This window comes from Xiphias gladius, chromosome 7 (assembly GCF_016859285.1).
Source record: "Xiphias gladius isolate SHS-SW01 ecotype Sanya breed wild chromosome 7, ASM1685928v1, whole genome shotgun sequence".
Taxonomy (NCBI): Eukaryota; Metazoa; Chordata; class Actinopteri; order Istiophoriformes; family Xiphiidae; genus Xiphias; species Xiphias gladius.
Window position 1 is genome coordinate 23,686,242 of NC_053406.1, and position 16,207 is coordinate 23,702,448.

Genomic DNA, 16,207 nt, shown 5'->3' on the forward strand with positions numbered 1-16,207 from the left:
CACTTAATTAAAGCTTATTAAGAAAAATTGAAGGGAAAATTGAATTAGACTGAAACCACAATTGTGTTTTTTAATTCAATGCAATCTGCTAATGGTCTTGCCTATACACACACACACACACACAAATCCACACACACACTGCATTATTGTACCATTCTAACTCAATCTTTCAGAAACATTTGAGAAATGCTTTCTACGCCCCCATTTGATCCCCACAAGTGGTACTAAGCCGACAAAGAACTGGCTCCTGCCTTGACTCATCAACTTAACAATCCCTGAAAAACTTACAAATTTGTACATTTTACCACTTAAGTGTCATTTGCAGTACCAGTGGTGGAATAACTCAACAGATTTGAAAAAAATAAATAAAAAAAAAAACCTGTTCGACCTAACAGTTTTGGTAAATGCAACTCAGTTCCTCTGCAAACTAGTGACAACAATGCAAGACAGAAAATTACACAGTGCAGAGAAAGTCTCTTATTGTATGATATTTGAGTTTAGCTCCTACTGTAGCGGCACAGGCTGTCGGAGGGCTCTACTCTTCAATTTCAGGATGAGTGTTAAACTGTGACCTGCCTGAAAAGCAAATTCGCGGCTCGTCTCTCAATCACGGGGCGAATCCTCCGACAACAACGCCACTGACACAATTTGATGCTCCAAGTTTTAGAAGGCTAAAGGACATTCGGGAATGGATGAAAATAGAAGTAGTATCAAACGATATTTTCTGGGACATCATATTTGAAGGGGTTTTTTCTCTTGGTGCGGAGGAGTCGCCCTACTTGTGTATGTATGGTTTGGGCTTCAGAGAGAGTACAGTCAGAATGAAGAAGCGAGAATATCCTTTAGCAGGAACTTTAAAGTTCCTGCTGTCCTAACAGCAAGTGTCTGTACTGCTGAAGCGTCATTGGAGCAGAGATGATGAATCCTTTAGCTTCAGGGTTGCTGTTAGATTATCTGTGTTGCTAACCCTATCAAGTACAGAGGTTTATTGCTTTTAGGTGCAGTGTGAATTCTTAAGCCCGGAGCTTTTACTCATTTGACTCTTTCCCCTTTAAAAACACAACGAAGCATGGAAAAAAAAGTGAGGGATACAAACATTAGATCAACGCAAAGCAGATAATCACAGTGAATGCTTCTTATGGGACCTCCTTTATATTCAAGTCAGTAAAAAATAAAAATAAAAACAAAAAATATTTAAATGCTAATTGCGACTCGCATAATATAGATTTCATGTACAAAATTTAATCACAATTAGGGTGATCTAAAACTGTAAAGGTGATTATTCGCTGATTTCAAGCATCACACATTAGCCCTAAAACAATCAAATACAACATACTATAGATAACTAAAAGGTTCAGTATATCCCGGCTCACAATCACATGCACAGACACACACAGACACTGGCATTAACCTACGGGGAGTTCATGCTTTAACTGCTGACACTATACCTTCTGGCTCTCTGAACCAAATGGGTTTCCTTGCAGGATACATAATCCATTATCATAAATCAGATGTGCCAACACAGACAGGTGTTGCACGAATAATTAAAGGTCGGTACATTAGCACTTGTGTGGAGGTATGTGTTTGAGCCAACGTCATTGAACAGGCTAAAAGCACTGCAAAGCCCCTCCATCCACATTAAACAGCTTAATGCTTTGCACTACAGATGGAAATGATGTACGAGTTAAAAAGAGGAGACCAACCTCACATCTTTCCCCTCTGAATGTAACCAAAACACAGAGGTCTGAATCCATGGGACAGACACAGCTTGGAGCAGTGTCGGTCCTCTGTTCTCCTGTGTGGTATATCTTGTGGTTGAGCCGGTACCCTTGTCTGAACCCGAGCGGGTGAGCCAGGCTACTTTGACTCTGTAATGGAGAGCCCTGGGAGCTGGAGGCAGAGCAGGCAAAAGGTCTGCTCGAGCAAGCGGGCTCCAGCTCTACAGATCTCCATTCTAACATTAATTACACTTGAGGCAAATTCATTTGGATTTCTGCCCAGCGAGAGATAAGCTTTTGCTGCAGACAAGGCGGGAGAGGAGCCTGAGAGGAAGGACAGATACTCTCGATGCTGCCCTATTCGGCTCTGCAGTGTTTCTTTTATCACAGAGACTTTTGTGGCCTTTAATGTAACGTGTGCGGAATTCAATCGACCTGTAGTTTACATAACGAAAGGGGAAGGCCTGTCAAAGTGCAGAACTGACTGACGGACCAGCTACATTCCAACAATTACAGACACAATATAGAATAAAAGTGTTATGGTAAATCTGTTTTGTTTAGAGTGACATATTTTAGGTGTATTATAGTGCTGAAGTTGATTTGTCAATCAGTCGATCAACGAAAAAATGTACCAACAATTTTGAATGTGCATTAACCACTGGCTGTTTATTAAGCAATCAGACCACCTTCTGTCTCCACCTTCTCAAAAGGTTGGAGTTTGACGCTTTTTCTTTGTTTTATTTGGTTGTAAATTGAATACAGCATCTTTGGATCCCGGGTGGCAAAGCAAGCATTTGAAGAGATCCCCTTGACTTTCGGAAACTGATGGGCATTTTTCTCGTTTTTTTTTTTTTTTTTTTTTTTTTTTTTTACATTGTATAGACAAAATGATTAATCGGTTCATTAGGAAATAAATCAACAGACAGATCAACAATGAAAATAATTGTTATTTGTAGCCCTAGTGCATTGTCATAAATATCTCTTTTCTGAGAGTTAGAAATTACAAACACCAAGTTTTTAAAAAATATACATCACATTTATTTGTACTGACACCAAGAGTCCGTACAGAGTTGTCTTTGTCTATTGATGTGTTTGGGCACTACAGGCAGGTACCTGTTTCCTACTTCCATACATCCAACAGTCAACAAACCGTATGACCAAGCATTACTTAATTTCTACCAAAAAACAGAATTTGACATAGCTGACACGCACCACTGTGTTTTTTTCTCTAAAGGTAACACAATGTACAAAAAGCAAGTCTGGAAATAGTAAGATTCTTCGTTCCATAAAAAACTTTTTTTCTCCTCAGTGTGTGAATAAGAAAACAATGCACTTATCTCTACTGAGCTTTTGCTGCATTGCTTGTTTGGCAGCCAAGGGGTAAATTGATGCAGATAAGTAATGAAAAGAAACAGGCCGGCTGATTCCTGTATTACTACCACAGCAGCTTTCGTGGAATTGTTCACGCTCTGTGGAGCCCCAGAGCTGTAGGAGCCGTCTGGAAGTGGTTAGATGCCAGTCAACGAGAGGAACACATGATGTTAAAGTAAATGATTAAGCAAATCTTTCCACACAATGTACACTACAGTACAACACTACCGTGATGTTGGAAAGAACAGTGCAAATAAAACGCCCAGGGCCTTTAATGAAACGGGGAACTAAAAGGGATGAATTCTGAAGAGCCATATGTTAACTGGCAGACTCAACCCCCTGCGGCAGGCCTCGGGCCCTTCGGGATGGGTAAGGCCAAAGCAAGCAGCTAGTCAGAGGGAAAAAGGGAGCGGAAGACCGGTGGCTCCCTCCATGAAAATGAGGACGGCACAGTGGCATCACCAGGAGGCTGAAGGCACCAGAAGAACCAGGAGCAGTGCTGTCCATGTTGTGCTCTGTGGCACGCAATGCACCGAGCACTGGTTGCTTTTTGCTCGAACACCTAAGAGAAGGGAGGGAGGGGGCGGAACGGTCAATACTGAAGAAAAACAATGATGCTAACAAAACTCTGCAATTGCATTCATTTTTAATAGAAGAAAAATAGAAGAAAAATGGAGACAAAGTGGAAAACAGCAACCCATTGCCCTGAAAAGCTGGTCGGTCACGTTGCAAGCAAGACTGCAAAATTTCTGTTCGCCCTGTTGCTTCGAAGTTAATTGGCTGTGCACGAGTATGAAGGTTTGTGTGGGTGAGGTAATTATAAAAGTATTAGCCAAGGAAAACTTGGCTCGCACAGCAGCTGTGGTGACTCAATTAAGGGCAGAACATAAGATTGCAACAAAGACAAAACAGCCCGTGCAAGATTGGATTTCAGAGGTCACGTAATGGATTGCGTGGCTGGGTGGGGAGGCGACTAACTAGCTTCAAGCTTACCGGAAGAGGTGACAACTCGAACTTGGGAGCTGACCGCTCCCTCTCCCCCTTCGCTGAGGGCACGCACCTCTATGATATAGGTGCCTCCCTCTGGCAGTGAGAGCATGGTGGAAGGGTTAATCGTTCTTGTCACCTGGTTGTGGCCTCTGCCCTCCTGTTTGAGCAACACCTGCAGGACATGTGCACAAAGCCACTGTTAGTTTACACTGTATATACAGGTCGTACTTGTTTTTTTTATTTTTTATAACCTGCTTCAGTTCCCTTTTCCTCTTAAAAAGTAATAGAGAAGTGAAATGGGAGCTAATTCCCGTGTCCAGAGATCCAGAGGAAATAGTCCTGTTCATGTTAAAATTTCAAATAACGATGAATAAGTCACAGGTGGAGCAGTTAAAAGGCTTTGATTGGCATGAAACTCTTACATTGAAAATTTATCCAATGGATTATTTTGGTATAAATTCTTTTCGCGCATCACATCACTAATGGCAAGCTAAAGCTAAGAAAACTTATCATACATTTGTCAGTCAAATTCAGATTCTGGATCAATGTTAATTGAATTCATCAACATCTGTGTGATGTTTGGTTCCAATTGCAATGACCAAAGGTGCTACAGCTATGATTTGCACCTCTCACTGGCCCGCTCGTCATACCAAATTGACGGAAACAAACAAACAAAAACAAAAACAAAAAACAGATAAATACTAATTTATCCAGGAGACGCCTGTGGTTCTCTCTACCAAGGACAACAATTACAAGAAAACTTGAAATGGGAATTTTCAGCGATAAAAAAATACTTGTGGAACAAGCGTTCTTCCCCCTTCACTGCCCTTTAGCTGCATTAATGTTTTCCTGTCTTATGAAACTGAACAAACACGACTTTAGCAATGGACCATTACCATGTACCCGATGACATCAGATTCATTGTCTTTTGCCTTCACTGGGTCCCAGCTTAAAGACACGTTGTTGCCCTCTTGGATCCACATGAGGTTGGCTGGAGGGTGAGCGGGAGCTAAGGAGAGAATGCAAAACTCACGGTGCAAATTCAAACAGACTTTTAAACAAAGTTTCAACCAACTAGGTCAATTGCTACTTTTTTTTTCAAGGGGATTTAGAGCGAACTTAACAGGTGGCCTCTGTTCCATATATAGTATTACGTGATTAGTGTCAGAGCTGTACTCACGGGTTTTTCTGGTCTTGGCTGTGACAGCAGCACTAGCCGGACCCTGGCCGATGCTGTTGAAGCCCTTTACCGTGATGAGATACAGACTGTTGCCTTCTAGTCCTGCTAAGACCATGGATGTTTCGTTTTTCACAGTTCTTCGCTTTTTTCCCAACTCTTCCTGCTCCATGTCTTTCCAGTAGCTGACCTTTAAAAAGAAACGAATGACTTTGAAAATATACGCTTCTCGGGCTTCAAGTCATGCACAAAAGGTACGCATGCTAATGCAGAAATGTCACACACTTTATGTAAATGTACAAGCGTGCACACGAACACACACAACCACAAGCAAACAATTTATGAAAACCTCATATCCTCTTGGTCTTCCGGGGCCAGGGTTGGGCGGTTTCCAAGTGACCCTAATTTCCGATGAAGAAATGCTTTGAGCTTTCACATCAGAGGGTGCTTCCCTTGGTTCTGTGAGTAAAAATGGTGACAATCATATAAAGCCAAAAACTATTCTCTCTGTTCCTTGTTAAATCCTTGCAACCACAAATATTAACTCACCCCCCTCAGCAGAGTGGATGATGACAACTTTGCTGAATGGCCCATCTCCCTTATTGTTATATACTCCGACCTTAACTTCAAATGGGGTGAGGGGAGGGAAGGTCTCATCTCTGTATTTGTATGTCGTAGAATCCGCTGAAGTCACCATCTTCTCCTTCCAGCCCCGGGATCCGTTGGCACGAAATGCAACAATATACCCAAAGCCCTCGCCATTTTGGAACTCCTCAGATACAGGCTGAAAATATCAGAAACAATGAAACAATCACTGAGATTAAATGCAAACCTGGCTTACCGGCACTTAAGATCTGTATCTGAAGGTGCATTATTTGCACATTTTCTCATTCTCAACAGCTTATTTAGTGCAAGCAATAACATAAGTTTTTCCTCAATGGTAGTCCCATATTACCAGCTTTCAATTTCCTACCCATTTACTGTAACTGTCTGGCAGTGTTAATAGAGATGCAGTCAGTCTGGAGTAATGGGAAAAAATCATATCTGGCTCAGTTGTACCCATTATGTAGCTATTTATCTTTCCATGTCTGACAGGGGGATTTTTGGGACACAGGTTTTGTGTGCCGGATTCAGTTCTTATCTATGGTTTTCCTGAAGTGGTAAAACTGGGAGCTGTCTTCCACAGCTGCTCTGCGCTTAATCAAATCAAATACCAATTTATTAAGTGAGCTACAATTTAATTAAAATATGAGCTGCAGGGATGAAATCTTTGTCTAAATTTAGTAAATGACAAACACCTGTACACCTGTTTTTGGCAACAAGTCTGCTGCTCACGCGGTAATGTGCTGATTTGCACAGGCTTCAAAGAAATATTGTCCCCTGAAGGCATCACCCAAATTAGCCATCTAGTCTACAGAGGGAATGGTTGTGGATGGAGATGTAGTTCACATTTCATTCAACAACGACCAATCACCATGACTGCCTAATTACAGGGATGATCAGTGAAAATGAAGTAGCTTCCATCAAAGTTATTATCAGAGCTGGCAATGCTTTTAATACATAGATATGCCAAAGAAAATAAGTCTTTTAAAAACAGGATGAGCAAATTAGCTAGTTAAGTCCAGAAACACTTGCGGGTTTGGGAATTGAGATAGTCACAACTAAGTGTGGGCACACCGTGAGAGGACTGATATAGCTGAGGGAAATCTTATGGATAAAATTGTGGGGCCTGCTGGGCTCAGTGATGGTGACTGTGGGGGCATCACTAATGGTCCTCTCAATGGGTCCCCGAGAATAGCAGTCTCTCACCGTCGACTCTAATGAGATGGCTGAATGAAGCTGCAGAGACTGTTTAGTCATTCATCCTGCTTAATAACCCTGCCCACCACGGCCGTCAAGGCTCTGACAACTCTCCACAAATGATTGGAGAGGCGGAACCACCATGCGCTCACATGCCTCGACTGCCAAAAAGGTCTAACATTCCTGCCCCGTCTCCTTTAATATCCATCTCCATTGATCACTGACGGAGTCCTGATTTATTTCCAAAAGCATTTACCAGAAAGGAGAAGAAATAGGGCAGAACTAAAATGACTTAAAATGCCAAGAACCAAAAGGAGCACACTGCATCTAAGTAGAACATCACAGCATTGTCCTATGATACTCTTGGAAGCTGACAGACTTACTGATGGGTGACTACATCTCGTACCCCACAACGGGCAAAGAGGAAGCATAATGTTTTAAGAAGTACTTGCAATTTTCAAGTACACTCTGTACTTAAGAACTGAATTTACCCGATTTGCAAAAATGTCTGAATAAAAACAATTGAGCAGACTCAATGAAGTTTACACTCAGGTTTATGCTGAGGCACTTGATGAAGAAACAAACTGTTCCGATCGTGGAAGGTTTGTAACGGTAAAGCTGCAGATACGCTTTTATGAATCTCATCAAGAGAGTCTTTAATAATTCTGGATAACAAATAGTTGCACTAATAATCACACTTTGTAATTACTCAAAATCCATGCATGGCTCGAAAGGACTCTTTCTTAGGGTTTTATATATAATCTAGCACCGATCTTTTTTTTTGTGCAACTTTAAGTATCCCTTTACTGTTCTCTCAACATGAGGTCCTGTATTTATTTATAATAAGGTCATCATTGTGTTATATTTGCCAAGCTAATGACAGTCTTGAGTTATAAATAGGAAATGGTCTACCACCAAATACCATCCCATCTGGAATGGACATTATCCCCCATAATGTGCCACCGCGGTGCACTTCTCCTCATGTGAAGGTTATCTTCCCAGTGACAGTTGGGCTCCCATACTTAATAACTACAAGAATAACTGTCAGTTGCTTCCACATCTGTTCACTGTTCCCCTGTTAATATATCCTTCAACTGATCTCAATTGCAAATTCTCAGCTTTGCTCATAGTAATTCTGTACATGCCGTGTCCTGAACCTGGCTGAGAGCCAAGCTGTCCACTTGGAAACAGTTCACACTAATATCCTCTTTACTTAGTATGAGATTTATTACATTTTCTAAAACCATTGTCAAGATTGACGATACAAACAGATATTCATAAACATCCCTGGATTTATTAGGAACGACTCTGAGAGTCAAGGTTAATCATCACTGTGCCTCTCTGGTGGGACCAAATTTAAAATTCACTACATCTTAATCACTTGCCTGGCTGATGCAGCTCTGTGTAATACAAGCTTCAGCTGGCCTTATTTTAGCTTTGTCAGCAAATTATGAAATTGTGACCAAGTTGTGCCCTCAAACTCTAAGACCCGGGCTGTTTAAACAAATTTCCAACACAATAAATTGGGAACCTATTTAAAATGCAATGAGCTATGTTCTTGAGGCTGTACTATTGTTAAAGATGAAGCAGGAGTCTTTTCCCTGCTGGTACTAAAATTCTCCACAGCTAACAATACTTGCACATGCTGTATGCTCTATAAATCTGACAACGAGGAGAGCCAATGATGGCCAATGATAGATACTTTTAATACCCAGCACATGTACCGAAAATGAACGTAAAATGCTTCTACAGATAATCTATAAATCTGTCAAGTCAGTAGTCATTATATCAAGAACTATTCAAATAAATTTGAGTTTTGTCTTGGTAAATTGATGTCAACATATTATTTTTGTTGTACTAATTTGAACAGGCTCTATATTTTTTCACAAAATGCTCATGTTAAATTCTTGCATGAGCTATAATGCCGCTGCTATGACTCAATTCACCCTGGGAGTAATAAAGTTGAAATTTTCCTTTCTCATAGAGGTGTCTTCTCTTTACAATAACCACTTCAACCTCTGGTCTTGTGGAAAACCATTCTGCCCCAGTGAACCGAAGCTCTTTCTCATCTGATTTGTTCTTTCTTGGAACAGTTGAAGCCAGCTCAACCTGCTCAAATCCTCCAATGAGGAGTTAAGTGGAGTAAGCGGAAGTTTGGAGAAAGACTGTTAATATTTGAACTCAACAGTAAAACAAATACACCCTTCTCCTTTCAGTGCTCCTTTAGAAGCCCCCCCCCCCCCAAATTCATGGATGCGCATTGCCAAGGCAACAACACAATAGAGAAATCCAGGGCATCTTATATGGCGTGGAAGCGGATAGTCTTTGTCAGAGCTGAAGCAAAGCAAACAAACAATATGCACACAAACACAGCATCCAAAACACAACAGAGGAAAAACTAGGGAGAATTAGTTGTTTAGATTGTTTTTACAAAAGTACAGTTACAGAAGAGAGGACTGTAGGTTTGTAGCTAAGGTAACAAGGAAGGTAAGGTTACCTGGTCGCGAGGAGATATTCACTGAATTTGACAAAAAGTGTACTGGATTAGAATCGCTCACTCTACCTTTAAAATTCAGTGAGGGCAGGTCAGATAAAATCACGTACAACACCGCGGCAGATGGGTCTATCGTGTCTACCCTCTGAAATGGAAAAAGGTCACTTTACCTTAATGATGGGTGCTCACCTGAGCCCTCTCACAACTCACAATCCCTCTCTCCTAAAGTACAGATAGCGGTGAAGACCATAACCCCACGTCTGCGTTATCCCACTGGATTTAATGGTTTCTCTCTCACCTTTTCCTACCGTAAGGGTCATGGCGTCTTGGGAGTTAAGTGCATCTGCACCTAGGTTATTTTACCTTCGTCTCTACAGCTGTGGCGCTGATCAGCTTGTCTGCTGAAAAGGTCTTCTACAGTAGTGACGTTACAATATTAAACGACTGAGTGTGAGCTCTCTTTTTTTAGCTGGATAGTGTACCTCCTGATCAAGAAAGTGCGCACAAGCTTTCCAGACTTAGTACAATCTGTCAGTAAAACATTTTAGTCTTGCAAGGGAACACCGACTGACGGCAACCTCAATCATAGCATACAGTAACTACTTTAATTAGACTAATGCTTTTATCTAAAACACTGTGCTAAATGTAACAATTTACAGTGTTGCTAGTTTAAAACTTCCTTTTGAACTTGACCTCCTTGACTCTGTCCTAATAATTCTAATTTATCAATTTGTTTTTCATCAGAATCTTAAAAAATAACTTATGATCAACGCAGTCAATAACATTGCTGCCTCAATTATTTTTCTACCGGATCAAAATAAACCATCCACTCTTACCCAAACTGAATTACTTCTTGTACACCACATATTTTTCCCTCAGAAAGTACTATGCCACACTAGGTATTTGGAAAAGTAAAAGTAAAACCTTTTGTCAACAGGGTAGAAGTTGTCTGAACTCAGATGCTGTCGACCTCCTATGCTCAACTCTGTTCTTTAAATACTGCAGCACATCCCTAAATACATCTGTCTTCCTCCATTTTAACAACATCTCCAGACTCTTCTCATCATTTTCTCACTTGAGCTGCTGAAACTTTCCTCTATGTTTTAATTAGATCCCACTTTGATGGTTCTGGGAATAGAAAGGAAAGCAAACGCGGGTTCCCGGCACACACTGAGTGAAACTACAGCTACTCGTCATATCTCACCTTACAGCCACTGACTGTATACTAAGGCCATCGTCTGTATATCTAAAAATCATTAGACTCTTTCCTTCAAGCTTAGGAACCACAAGGAATAGCGTCGTCCATCAACCATACTTTATCCCCCTTAATAATGTCTGACAAGTATTCCCAGGCAAGAAAAAGTGAAGGTTTTTAATGAATTCCACATGCAGCAGCAACCTCTACATGATTATTAAGTCACATTCAAATGCAGGATTTATTACTAAGTGACAGTTAAATTTCTAAGGGAACAATGCCAAAGCTGTAGTTTCAGTACAGATGTTTAAAATATAACTTGTTTCATTGGGCTTGTTTTCACTCTTGGATTATAACATTTATTCTCAACCTTCGGGTTCAGAAATGCTCTTAGCAGTGGGTGGGAGATGATAAATTTCCCTAATATACAAATTTATTATCACATTTTAGATCTTGGTGAGTAATACTTTCTCAAGTTGAACCATGAATATTAACACACATAGGTTTCTTCCCATATTTAATCGTGTAAAATATACTAAAAATAATCACTATTCTGTTCTTTTATGCCTGGTGTTTTCAGTACTGCAGACGTTGCTTTGTTTCAGAGGGTCACAAGCAAGAAAGGTTGAAAAAACACTAGCTCAAAGTTAATTTCATTATAATAAACAATCAGCATTTATGTTTATTTTGTTGTTTTTTATGTTGTTTGGGATTATATTTATTTATCAAGATAATATTGACTTGCAATGGTGATTACAATCATTATCTCTACTTTTTTTTTTATTTGAAAGTAACCAAATTCCTGAGCATCTCTTTTGCTTTAGGGTACAAAAGTCGTAAGACTTAACAACTTATTTCTCTGATGGAGCTTATGGAGTTCCTTTCATGATGACATCCCAGACAGGTTTTTATCCTAAACAGGAACCTTTAGCAGTGCAAAATGCTGAGCTAGTCTACCGACTGAAATTACATTGATTTTGTGCATTTAAAATTACACTACAGAAGTTTCACATTAAAAATCTTCAAATGATACTGGAAGCTTTAGCGAATTCTGAACAATAATTATAATTGGAATTTGAATTCCAGTACAAGTAATGCATGATCTATGGCAGTTTCTGCCTCAGTTTCTTTAGAAAGCAAGGGAATGTTCTGTAATGCAAGCATGTTGAAATTTCAAGCACCTCAAAGGCCTCTCAGCATGTAGATACATATATCCTTTCTGAGGAGTTTTGAAAACATTCCACAGTTTGAATGTCATGTTGTTGATATCCCTAGATACAACAGGAAGCTGCTAATATTATGTTTAAGTAAGACTAGACTAAATAAAAGCTGTTTATTCAACAGAAACCTAAGTTGGCTTAACCAAAACAAAAGCCCCACTGTGACATTTGTGTTTTTGCACATGTGTTGTCACACATGTGCTGCAGAGAGAGTTTGGTAGAGGACCTACCTCCCACGAGATGACAAGTTCGTGCCTGCGGCCGTTCCCTCCACTAACATTCGCTGGTGCCACTGATGGGACTGTGTGAAACGCAAAAAGGTTAACACTGCATCACTGAACCAACACTACAAACTCACTTCTAAATCTTTTTTGAAAACTGAAGAGAAGATGAAAGTACAAACAAAAAAAAGGAAAAATACTTTTTAGATAGTAGTCCACGTTCTTTAAGGCCCAATCACAAATTTTTGTCCACATAAATATGAGCTAAATTTTGACTGATAATTGGAAAGTTTATCATAATAATTAAACAAATGCATTTTCTGTGCCTACTGTTCACAAAAGAAAATTAAATTCTGTTGTAATGACGTGTTTAAAACACATTACTCAATTCAACAAACCTTCAACAGCATCAGAAAAGATTAAAAACTTGGTTATTGTGTGGCGCTTGCGCCTGCATTAAAATACCTGGCAATCAAAATGAAAAAGTTGGTAGGTTGCAGTGTTGTGTTTTGAATTTTTCACCCTTTTGTCGGAATTTTGATCACTGATTGTAACTTTAAGGATGGATTATCACAACCATGTGTAGACACAGTAATTAGTCGGTTAATTATGCTGAAGAGATAGGACAGATTAAATGAGCCACTGACCTTTGTAATTATTACATTTTACAGACGAGAAACGAGCAGTTAGTGAAGCAGCACAGTCGATCCAGACTGTCTCAGTGAATTTTTGCTCACCATAAATAGTGTATTCTGCTGTGTCTTTGCCTCAGGGCATTAAAGGATTGGCTGCTTTAGCAGAAACGCTAAACTTGTTGAAATTCATGTAAGCAGCTTATTTTCAACTTCTTGCCCAATTAAAATGGAGTATATTAACAATGTGAATATAACATGGTCATGAAGTGGCATGTGGGGGCACAATAAATCATCAGGTGAAATGTGCAGTCAGTATATTATAATAATAAGTTCCTGGACTGTGGGTGATTACTGATGTCTGTCAAAATGTGACTCGAATGTAGTGAATATCCAGCATTGACAGCATGAAGAATTTACCTGCTTCTTTAGTCCTTACTCCTCTTGAAGGTGCACTGGGATCTCCCGTCCCGATTGCATTGCTGGCCACCACCCTGAACTCGTATTCCACCCAGGGGTTGAGCTCCACAGCAATGGCTGACTCCATGTCCCCTGTCACTGGGTCTGGGTCTGCACACGAGAGCGTTGCTTGCGTATTTATTTATTCAGGACAAGCACCGCATTACAACTACTGCACTTTCCGTCACCCTATGTACCGTACGCAAGACGGGCAGTGCCAAAGTTCAGATCCTTATTGAGTGTTCAACAGTGTAAGAATCACAGACCGTTGAATACAAACTCCCCCCTAAAAAACAATGCAGCAAAAAAAAATGATGCTGAACACGCAGACAATGCAACCAGGGAGTTTTTTTTATGGCTGAACATACGAAGGCTCTTTGCTTGTCAAGGTCTCTGAGCTCAATCAAGCAACTGAGCAGGTGTTTCACTGCTAGAGACCAGACTGAAACAAGCAAGAAGTGGCTATTGCTGCAGCACAGGCCTGGCAGATCATCACTGGGGAGGTTATAAAGTCTTTGCTGATGTCTGTGGGTTTTGGCCTACAGACAGTCATTAACTACAAAGGATTGTTATACATGATTAAATATGATGACTTTATACGATGACTTCAAGATTGTGTTAAACTTTCTGTTCCCTAAAATCGGGGCATAATTCTCACACTGTTTAAACCCGCGTGTGAAAGCTCAGAGTTGACACTTCAACCTCATAGCCATTGTTTCATTTCAAATCCAATGTGCTGGAGTACAGAGCCAAAAAAGAAAAAAAATGTAACCTCATCCTCATTCATATGGACTGCATAGTATTACACCTTCCCTCCAGATTCACTGGGATTTGGCATATTTTTACACCAGGTGGTAACAATATGCTGGTTTCTTGAAACCTGATATATGATATTTTGATGCCTGAGCAACAACGTACTTGCAGCTTTAGAGCACACTTGGAAGCATAACTCATCAAGCTGTGGGGAGCTGATTTCAATCAATTTCCACAGTATCTACAGAAGACTTTGAGAGCTGTGTAATAATAAAGCACACCCTGAGACTGAAATCAGGTGTATGAATTTTTTTTGGAATGGAATTACAGGCAACACAACTAGTTTTCTTCAGAGCTGCCATAATCAACTTTGTCAATATTGATCCTGCAACAACAAATAAACATTGACTCAAACCATATCTGTGTCACAAATGAAACCAGAGGTCTCTATATACTAACTAAAGCAACAGTCAGTATAGCAGTGGAGCTTACTTTCTTATCATCCAAAGCAGCTCACAATGAGACCACTCTGTCAAGCAAGCTGCTCTTCAAACACCAGCTGATAACTCTGTTTGCGAGGGGTGGGACCTAAAAGCCCAATTCCCTTTATGCTAATCTTAACAAGTTCAACACTGACAATACATCACAGAGTCCTAATTGTGCTTTATCGAATTAAATGTGGTTGAACAGACATGACGTGAGAGGACTGTATACAAAGTATGATTTATGATTGGGAATGAATCATTATCACACCTTAAACTCTGCTATTATTACCACATGGCATATTAAGATGGATTACACACAATGCTTAGCAAGCCTTCATCCTTTAATGCTAAGTGATAGTAATTGATGGTTTCTCTGTCAAGGTACTGAAAAAAGATGCTAATTCGCTTTTAAGCAGTGAAAGTGCCTTTTTTTGCTGAATGAACATGGATAAGTGTTATAATTCAAGCCCAAAAGGTTAATTTCCCACTAACCGCTGATATGACATCGAATAAAATTCAAACCAACGGCATTTGAAGTAGGCTCAAATTACTTTTTGCTAAGCTCGTCTGAACAACAGCCAAGTTCAAACATAAAACTACAGCTGGAAAGAAAAATGCATTTCAGCCTTTTTAAGAAAGCATCTTAGAATGAAGCCTTAGTTAGACTTTTGTCCAGAGCAACTGTAAGACGCTTGATTCATTACTCCTGGCTGAGATTTAAAAGTCTGATTGCATTGATACACAGTATAAAAGTGAACTGTCACAAGAATTTTTAATTATGTCTCTTGAAAACAGTAGCCTTGCTCTAGTTGGGCTGATTAACCATCTCTGTACGTGACTTTGGGCAGGATTAAGGCCTTTATATGACCCCCCATTAACCTCCAAGATCTAGGGGCTGCAATTTACTCCTTATTGATTACCTGTTTTGACAGTTTGCCAGCCTAATGAAAATGGGCTGCGGGCCTGTAAATTATAGGTGCTGATAGGGCTGTGGTTGTCTAGGCCACGAGTCCAGGACAGGGTGGCTGTGGTATCTGTGATCTCCTCCACTATCACCACTCCAGGGGGTCCAGGAGGACCTGAGGTTAGGAGACACATTAAATCACAGGTTTGAATGGTTGAACCAACAGGGCTTTGGAAATGTCAAAAAAGAAGGGATTAATACAAAAAATTTCTGCTGCCGTTATCAATTCTAAACTGGTCAATAACGGGATGTCTTCATCATGCATACTTTCTATTAGATACACTGATGGATGCAACCATGTGAGCATTAAGAAGGATGTGCAGCTGTTTCCATATGGTAACAACATCCATTCCCTGTTGTAATCTTTGAACAAACAAACAACAGACAAGAACATGACATACTAAACTGAACCAGGATTCGGGCTGACACAGATCCGCTGCCAAGGATTTCATGCTGATTAAGGGCTATTGAAGATTTCTTTTTTGGGACTTAGGAGGCAGTTTGCCACTTCTGCTGAGCATGACTGTGTGGTAGACCTTCCTGTGTTTTAATACAGCTGAACATATGTTTACCTCAGCCTTCAGAGGTAAATGTAATCTGCAAGTGCAGCAAACGTCTAAGGACTCTGGGGGGAACAGCTGTAAACGAAAAGCGGCAGCTGGTATGCTCAATGAAAACCAATCTACTGTGTCCCCAAAAAGTGCCCATTAGAAGGTTATGCTGAAAGG

General features: G+C 40.2%; 1 protein-coding gene across 5 annotated transcripts in view; it reads right to left on the reverse strand.

Annotated features, from left to right (window-relative positions):
• Positions 1-2,403: 2,403 nt before the first annotated feature.
• Positions 2,404-16,207, reverse strand: part of cntn5 (contactin 5) — a 107,063-nt gene continuing 93,259 nt past the window's right edge. For 4 of the 5 annotated variants that reach the window (XM_040131460.1, XM_040131464.1, XM_040131462.1 and 1 more), the window contains exons 17-25: positions 15,436-15,594; positions 13,239-13,388; positions 12,196-12,266; positions 5,806-6,040; positions 5,606-5,715; positions 5,260-5,446; positions 4,976-5,088; positions 4,083-4,251; positions 2,405-3,651 (exon numbers count right to left, since the gene is read on the reverse strand). In XM_040131460.1, the coding sequence (XP_039987394.1) occupies positions 3,548-3,651; positions 4,083-4,251; positions 4,976-5,088; positions 5,260-5,446; positions 5,606-5,715; positions 5,806-6,040; positions 12,196-12,266; positions 13,239-13,388; positions 15,436-15,594 (1,298 nt within the window). In that variant the 3' untranslated portion in view covers positions 2,405-3,547. Of the gene's footprint in view, positions 3,652-4,082; positions 4,252-4,975; positions 5,089-5,259; positions 5,447-5,605; positions 5,716-5,805; positions 6,041-12,195; positions 12,267-13,238; positions 13,389-15,435; positions 15,595-16,207 lie in introns of all 5 variants that reach the window. The other variant, XM_040131461.1, reaches the window with a different exon arrangement.